General features: G+C 36.5%; 1 protein-coding gene across 1 annotated transcript; it reads left to right on the top strand.

Annotated features, from left to right (window-relative positions):
• Nucleotides 1-2,049: 2,049 nt before the first annotated feature.
• On the top strand, nucleotides 2,050-5,564 carry mphosph6 (M-phase phosphoprotein 6). The gene is made up of 5 exons (XM_083974169.1): nucleotides 2,050-2,206; nucleotides 2,932-3,044; nucleotides 3,765-3,855; nucleotides 3,951-4,054; nucleotides 5,237-5,564. Exons 1-5 carry the CDS (start codon nucleotides 2,159-2,161, stop codon nucleotides 5,385-5,387), a joined length of 507 nt encoding a protein of 168 aa, XP_083830295.1. The 5' UTR covers nucleotides 2,050-2,158; the 3' UTR covers nucleotides 5,388-5,564.
• The last annotated feature ends 3,736 nt before the right edge of the window (nucleotides 5,565-9,300 follow it).

Below are 9,300 nucleotides of genomic sequence, written 5' to 3'. Positions count from 1 at the left end.
TGACGAGTCTTATTTTAAGTGGAAAGAGATTAAAATGAGACATTTTGACAGGAAATAAGACAAATATTCTTGGACAGATTTTGAGTTTTTGCAGTGTACATGCAGCGTCTGTTGTCTGTCTGACGTCTACCCCATTTCACCTGAATGCAACATCAAGAATACGTTCAGATGCAACCGCACCGCTAGATACGTACTATACCTTTAATAGGACCAGACGGTAAATCTGTTGTGCAGACGGGAATTCAGCAGCAATCCCAATATAAGACAAATAGACAAATCATACAATAGAAGAACAATACAACCATCCATAGAAAAAGAAAGTGTGTGTGTGTGTGTGTGTGTGTGTGTGTGTGTGTGTGTGTGTGTGTGTGTGTGTGTGTGTGTGTGTGTGTGTGTGTGTGTGTGTGTGTGTGTGTGTGTGTGTGTTGTGCTGTGTCATGCTGCAGAGGAAGCTGCTGCTGCTGCTCGTTGATCAACTCAAACTGTCTCAACATGTTTCAACACAACGACGACAACGAGGAACAGGATGAAGAACTGATTGACTACACACACACACTCACACACACACACACACACACACGCACACACACACACACACACACACACACACAGTTTGAACCTGTGTTGAACTCTGTCTTGTTGTTTCTATGTAGAAATCAGTGAAGTGATTGAGTGTTTCTCTCTGATCATATAGAGATATAATATAATATTATCATAATCAATAAATATTATCTAACACTTCCTGTTTCTGTCTTTGTTGTTTCAGCTCAGAAAATAAAAGCAGATGAATCAGTTTGAATCATATAACCTCCCTCTCTATTAGGAAACATCTTTTGTAGCCTATGTTTCATGCTTTTAATAGATGAATTAACCTGTTTAAAATTCCACTAGATACAAAAATGTTTAATGTTTTTGAGGCTAAAACTAAAGTATTAGAATTAGGCCACCCCATATTTTGACACCGTGTGTAAGGATTCCTAATGTAGGCCTTTATATTTAGTATTATTTTGTAATTTATTGTCAAAATACAGTTGAAATTCACTCCCTCTGACCATTTAACTGGGATATTTCTTCTATGGTTTATTCTTAGAGGAGTTCCTTCAGTGTAACTCAGCTCTGACACTGACAGCTTCAGTCCTAAACGCAGTGAAGTTAGTTTGAAGTTGGATATTTGACAGACATTCGCTCCTTCTCAATACATAAAAAATTCATATAAAATATTACATGTGTTCAAATGCAATAACAGGTGTGTGTCATAGAGCAGCTTAGCTCTACCATCCTGTGTTGGTGTTGAGTCAACAGGTCACATGAAGTTTTAATAGGCCAATATTTTATACAGTAAATAGGCTATGCGCATTAGAGCTCAATAACTCCCAGGTCATGTGACCTGTTGACTCTAAACCAACACAGGATGGTAGAGCTAAGCTGCTCTATGACACACACCTGTTGTTATTGCATTTAAACACATCTTATATTTTCTATGAATTTTTAATATATTGAGTAGGAGCGAATGTCTGTCAAATATCCAACTAAAAACTAACTTCAAAGTAAAAAGAGCAAAAGCAAAACAGCTTAGGCTACTTCAGGCGCTCCGACGAGCCAAGGAATGTTCTTTAAAAAGCCTTTATTTTAATTAGGCAAGGCAAGGCAAGGCAATTGCAGTTTTTACCAAAAGTTTGTCTGAAAGGGCTTTACATCCCATGATAACAACATCCTCTGTCCTTAGACCCTCACATCCACTGAGGAAAAACCATGAAAAAATGAGGGCATATCTCACTCTTATTAAAATATGAGACGCAGACCGGTTTGGACCAGACGGTCTTCGTCAGGGTGTTTAGTGACTAACTTCACTGTGTTCAGTCCTTCACTTCACTCAGTCGCCTGATAACTAACTTTCACTGCAGCTTTCAACCAAGAACTATTATTACTGTAAGTAAGAGCAGCTCCAGGCCGCAGGGGGAGGTAGAGAGGAGGAAGAGGAAGCTCATCGATGATGTCAGCGGTAGATTAGCCGGCCTGTTAGCGGCTAGCTGCTAACTAGCTGTTAGCTGCTAGCTCCGCTCGGTGCTCGGCTGCTCCGGTCTGACTCGTGTTGTTGCTCCACGTTGAAAGAGACACTGAGACACCGAGACTCAGAGGGACAAACCGGGACAGAAACATGGACAAAGAGTCAGTGAGACTGTCCAAGAACCTGCTGCGCATGAAGGTAGGCGTGTGTGTGTGTGTGTGTGTGTGTGTGTGTGTGTGTGTGTGTGTGTGTTAGCTCCAGAGCTAACTAACTGAGCTGCTGCTGCTTCCTTCTCCGTCAACATGGGAATCGAACCCACGATCAGCAGCATGACCATCTCCCTATGAGCGCTGCTATAGAGGAGCTGTGGTCTCATTAAAGCTCTATAGGATCTATAGATCTGGAGAAACGGTCCCATCCGGCTCATTTAAAGGGATAGTTCACCCAAAATCAGTCATTACTGCTCCTCATGCTTTTTCAACATGTTGTCATCCCCCAACACAAAAAGACTGACACAAATCACACATAGAGCTGCCAAAATCATTGCCCCCCCCCCCCTCCATCCTCTCTGACCTCAACACCATAGCCATAACACGCAGAGCACTCACCATCACCCAAGACCCCAGTCACCCCCTAAACCCGTACTTTCTATAACAGAACTAAACAGATTGTGTTGTTAATGTGTGTTCCTGTTTAATGTGTATGGGTGGGTGATGTAATGTGTGTATTTATGTATCTTGAGGTTGTGTGTTTTTGTACGGGGAGGTGAAAACTAGTTTCCTGTAAAGGACAAAGAAATCTGAATCTAAATCTGAATTCACCAATCATCTCCTCTGTGTGTGTGTGTGTGTGTGTGTGTGTGTGTGTGTGTGTGTGTGTGTGTGTGTGTGTGTGTGTGTGTGTGTGTGTGTGTGTGTGTGTAGTTCATGCAGCGAGGTCTGGATGCGGAGACCAAGAAGCAGCTGGAGGAGGACGAGAGGAGGATCATCAGTGACGAGCACTGGTACCTGGACCTGCCCGAGCTCGCTGCTAAAGAGTGAGTCCAGAGAAAACTTTATTCACCTCTAGAGCCGCGGCTCTCAAACCTTTACATCAACGACCTTAAACTGACACAGATTAGACCATGGACCCCCATTTTGAAAACAAAATTGTGAGCTGCACATTCACCACGCTATGAGATAATAACACAATATTACCAGACAGAGTTGTTTTAGAGGGAAATACAGAGACTGTTGAAGGAAAAGGTCCCTGAAGGCAACGTGCATCAGTGGTTTTACATGAATTTCCCTCTAAAACAACTCTGTGTGGTAACGTTGTGTTATTATCTCATAGCGTGGTGAATGTGCAGCTCACAACTTGTCCACCAGAGCGTTGTGGAGTTGTTGGATTGTGTATTTGATGAGTTTGATGAGGGAAACCAAGAAATCCCATAATGAGCCTCTGTAGCGTAGCTCTGAGCAGCTCACGGCTCTGCTCCGCCGTTCTAAAAACAGCTTGCACCGACAATTAAAGGTAACAAATCTACTGCTATGACTATAGGGATTATGGTGATGGGCCGATTTGACTAAATGTTGAACTATCCCTTTAATAAAGTTACTTTCTTAGTAAAATGTACGTTGACATTAGGGCCATTGATGCGAATTTTTCAAAAAGTTTTTGTGAAATTTCAGGAAAAAAAAGTGGTAATATTTCTCAAAAAAAGTTAAAACACTTCTCAAAAAAAAATTTATTTAGTTGTTGTTGTGGTGGTTGTCAGGACGCTGGTGCTGGAGGAGAAGAGCTTCGTTCCCTGTGAGCAGCTCAACTTCGGACGCATCTCCTTCAGAGGCTTCAACCCCGACGTGGAGGTGGGTGTGTCTCCTCTGGGGGGGTCACGTGACCAGACCTGTGACATCATCATCATCAGCGTAACCGACGGCAACGTGTGTGTTTGTTTTGTCAGAAACTGATGGCGCTGTTGAATCCCAAAGACGAAGAGGAGAAGGAGGAAGAGGAGGAGCAGAGCAGGATGAAGATGGACGTCACCGATGAGGAGATGGCTCTGAGGTAAGGGTCCTCGAGAGGGACAAACTTTATTTAAACGTTCCAATCACAGTCAGAACATCGACCATGGACAATACAAAAAGTCTGGCATCAAGAAAAAAAAAAAAAAATACAGTATGAGACATAAAGTGGATGAAGTGCGTAAGTCATTATATAAGTAACATAAACATAATAATAAAATAAATGAAATTAAATAAAAAGAAGGAAGAAAAGGGCAAGAGATTTAGCCTACGTTTCTCCAAATATTTCTTCAGTTATGTCAACAGTGTGTATACATTTCTTATTATCAATTCTTTTAATACATTCAAAATAGTTCTTGAAATCAACTTCAAAAACAGGAAAGAAAGGTCGACCTTTGGAAAACTTGGTTTTATGTAGGCCTATGTGGAATTTTGCAATTAGAATAATCAAATTAATTAAGTGTTGCATTTTGCTATCTTTATTATTATAGTATAACAGTATATCTTTAGCATTATTATCTATCTATTTTTATTTTATTTTATTTATTTATTATTATTATTATTATTCTTTTTATTTTTTATTTTTTTCTCTCTGCAGGTGGCAATGCGTCGCCTAGCATTGTCACCTGCTGAGTAATTTGCAACACTGTAATTGTAACTGCTGCTAAACACCCTACGGAGGTTATTGTCTATCGTTTTAAATGTTTATCGTTTTCAAATGTCTGAGTGTAATTGTATTTAATTATGTGTCATGGGATTACGGATGGAAATTAGCTCCCAGCTAAATCCGACATATTTACTGCAATTAATTGTTGTTTTTTTTGTATGTTCATGAATATGTGAGGTCCCATTTCAAATAAACCTTTAAATAAAAAAAAAATAAAAAAAAATCAAATTAATTGGTATGTTGGAATGTGATGTGATGTAAGCTTCAATTTTTTTCCTAAAAATCTGGCAAAAATTAATTAAAAAAAAAAAAAAGTGCCTAATTGTTTCCACTTCGGCATCACAAAATACACAATTAGCATCAATATTGACAAATTTTGACACAAATTTGTTAGTGGGGTAAATGTTATGTATAATTTTATATTGAACTTCTTTGATTTTATTGGAGATAGCAAATTTATGTGGAAGCAGCCATGTTGTTTTCCACACCGGGAGGGACAAACTGGACTGTAGCGTCCTCTCCTGCTGATGTCACTTCCTGTGTGTCCTCCGTCTCCAGGTACGAGAGTCTGGTCGGCAGCATGAAGAAGAAGTTTGTGAAGAAGCGCGACCGAGCGACGCTGGACCAAGACCAGAACCAGAACCAGAACCAGAACCAGAACCAGGACTCGACAGAACCAAAGAGAGCTTTTCTGAAGCCACAGGACTGAACTCTGATTTTTATACCTTCATCTTTTTGCTGTTTTTGTGTAGTTTTTGTTGCGTGTGCGGCTGCAGCAGCAGCTCGTACAGATGAAGCTGAGTGGATGTTATACATCCTGTTTTTACCAATGAGACGCTGAGTTTTACAGAGTTTTACAGTGAGTCATTAAACGCACCTCAGTGTCCAGCGGTGTCATGTGTCAACTCATTGATCCAATAAAAACCCACTAGATCTCTGGTAAAGGTAAAATCCTGCCAGTTGTTGTTGGATGGATGGTGGGTCCAGGTGGTGGTGAGGGGGCGGGGCTTAGTTGTGACATCACAAAGTTAACACAAACATCTACCTTTATTTTGAAGGAGCTTTAACACAAACATCTACCTTTATTTTGAAGGAGCTTTAACACAAACATCTACCTTTATTTTGAAGGAGCTTTAACACAAACGTCTACCTTTATTTTGAAGGAACTTTAACACAAACGTCTACCTTTATTTTGAAGGAACTTTAACACAAACGTCTACCTTTATTTTGAAGGAACTTTGATACAAACATCTACCTTTATTTTGAAGGAACTTTAATACAAACATCTACCTTTATTTTGAAGGAGCTTTGATACAAACATCTACCTTTATTTTGAAGGAGCTTTAATACAAACATCTACCTTTATTTTGAAGGAGCTTTAATACAAACATCTACCTTTATTTTGAAGGAGCTTTATACAAACATCTACCTTTATTCTGAAGGAGCTTTAATACAAACATCTACCTTTATTTTGAAGGAGCTTTAATACAAACATCTACCTTTATTCTGAAGGAGCTTTAATACAAACATCTACCTTTATTCTGAAGGAGCTTTAACACAAACATCTACCTTTATTCTGAAGGAGCTTTAACACAAACATCTACCTTTATTTTGAAGGAGCTTTAATACAAACATCTACCTTTATTCTGAAGGAGCTTTAACACAAACATCTACCTTTATTCTGAAGGAGCTTTAACACAAACATCTACCTTTATACTGAAGGAGCTTTAACACAAACATCTACCTTTATTCTGAAGGAGCTTTAACACAAACATCTACCTTTATTTTGAAGGAGCTTTAACACAAACATCTACCTTTATTCTGAAGGAGCTTTAACACAAACATCTACCTTTATTCTGAAGGAGCTTTAACACAAACATCTACCTTTATTTTGAAGGAGCTTTAACGCAAACATCTAGCTTTATTCTGAAGAAACCTTTATACAAACATCTACTTTTATTTTGAAGGAGCTTTGATACAAATATTTACCTTTATTTTGAAGGAGCTTTCATACAAATGTATACTTTTATTTTGAAGGAACTTTAATACAAACATCTACCTTTATTCTGAAGGAGCTTTAAGGCACACATCTACCTTTATTTTGAAGGAACTTTAATACAAACATTTACCTTTATTTTGAAGGAGCTTTAATACAATCGTATACTTTTATTTTGAAGGAACTTTAATACAAACATCTACCTTTATTCTGAAGGAGCTTTAAGGCACACATCTACCTTTATTTTGAAGGAACTTTAATACAAACATTTACCTTTATTTTGAAGGAGCTTTAATACAATCGTATACTTTTATTCTGAAGGAACTTTAATACAAAAATCGACTTTATTTTGAAGGAACTTTAATACAAACATCTTCCTTTATTTTGAAGGAGCTTTAACACAAACATCTACCTTTATTCTGAAGGAGCTTTAACACAAACATCTACCTTTATTTTGAAGTAACTTTAATACAATCGTATACTTTATTTTGAAGGAGCTTTAACACAAACGTCTACCTTTATTCTGAAGGAACTTTAATAAAAACTTCTACCTTTATTTTGAAGGAGCTTTGATACAAACGTCTACCTTTATTCTGAAGGAACTTTAATACAATCGTATACTTTTATTTTGAAGGAACTTTAATACAAACATCTACCTTTATTCTGAAGTTGCTTTAATACAAACATCAACTTTTATTTTGAAGGAGCTTTAATACAAACATTTACCTTCATTTTGAAGGAGCTTTAACACAAACATCTACCTTTATTTTGAAGGAGCTTTAACACAAACATCTACCTTTATTCTGAAGGAGCTTTAACACAAACATCTACCTTTATTCTGAAGGAGCTTTAACACAAACATCTACCTTTATTTTGAAGGAGCTTTAACACAAACATCTACCTTTATTCTGAAGGAGCTTTATACAAACATCTACTTTATTTTGAAGGAGCTTTATACAAACATCTACCTTTATTTTGAAGGAGCTTTCATACAAACATCTACCTTTATTTTGAAGGAGCTTTAATACAAACATCTACCTTTATTCTGAAGGAGCTTTAAGCACACATCTACCTTTATTTTGAAGGAGCTTTAATACAAACATCTACCTTTATTTTGAAGGAGCTTTAATACAAACATCTACCTTTATTTTGAAGGAGCTTTAATACAAACATCTACCTTTATTCTGAAGGAGCTTTAAGCACACATCTACCTTTATTTTGAAGGAGCTTTAATACAAACATTTACCTTTATTTTGAAGGAGCTTTAATACAATCGTATACTTTTATTCTGAAGGAACTTTAATACAAACATCGACTTTTATTTTGAAGGAACTTTAATACAAACATCTTACTTCATTTTGAAGTAACTTTAATACAATCGTATACTTTTATTTTGAAGGAGCTTGAACACAAACATTTACCTTTATTTTGAAGGAACTTTAATACAAACATCTACCTTTATTCTGAAGGAACTTTAATAAAAACTTCCACCTTTATTTTGAAGGAGCTTTGATACAAACGTCTACCTTTATTCTGAAGGAACTTTAATACAATCGTATACTTTTATTTATAAGGAACTTTAATACAAACATCTACCTTTATTCTGAAGGAACTTTAATAAAAACTTCTACCTTTATTTTGAAGGAGCTTTGATACAAACGTCTACCTTTATTCTGAAGGAACTTTAATACAATCGTATACTTTTATTTTGAAGGAACTTTAATACAAACATCTACCTTTATTCTGAAGTTGCTTTAATACAAACATCAACTTTTATTTTGAAGGAGCTTTGATACAAACATCTACCTTTATTTTGAAGGAGCTTTAATACAATCGTATACTTTTATTTTGAAGGAGCTTTGATACAAATATTGTCCTTTATTCTGAAGGAACTTTAATACAAACATCTACTTTTATTCTGAAGGAGCTTTCATACAATCGTATACTTTTATTTTGAAGGAGCTTTGATACAAACATCGACCTTTATTCTGAAGGAACTTTAATACAAACATCTACTTTTATTCTGAAGGAGCTTTAACACATACATCTACCTTTATTTTGAAGGAGCTTTAAAACAAACATCTACCTTTATTTTGAAGGAACTTTAACACAAACGTCTACCTTTATTTTGAAGGAACTTTAACACAAACGTCTACTTTTATTTTGAAGGAACTTTGATACAAACGTCTACCTTTATTCTGAAGGAACTTTAATACAAACATCTACCTTTATTTTGAAGGAGCTTTAATACAAACATCTACCTTTATTCTGAAGGAGCTTTAATACAAACATCTACCTTTATTCTGAAGGGGCTTTAACACAAAAGTCTACTTTTATTCTGAAGGAGCTTTAACACAAACGTCTACTTTTATTTTGAAGGAACTTTTATACAAACGTCTACCTTTATTCTGAAGGAGCTTTAACACAAACATCTACCTTTATTCTGAAGGAGCTTTAACACAAACATCTACCTTTATTCTGAAGGAGCTTTAACACAAACATCTACCTTTATTTTGAAGGAGCTTTAACACAAACATCTACCTTTATTCTGAAGGACCTTTAACACAAACATCTACCTTTATTTTGAAGGAGCTTTAACACAAACATCTAGCTTTATTCTGAAGGA

Source organism: Trachurus trachurus (assembly GCF_905171665.1).
Source record: "Trachurus trachurus genome assembly, chromosome: 6".
NCBI lineage: Eukaryota > Metazoa > Chordata > Actinopteri > Carangiformes > Carangidae > Trachurus > Trachurus trachurus.
Note: the sequence above shows the minus strand (reverse complement) of the source record. Positions and strands in the feature narration are given on the sequence as shown.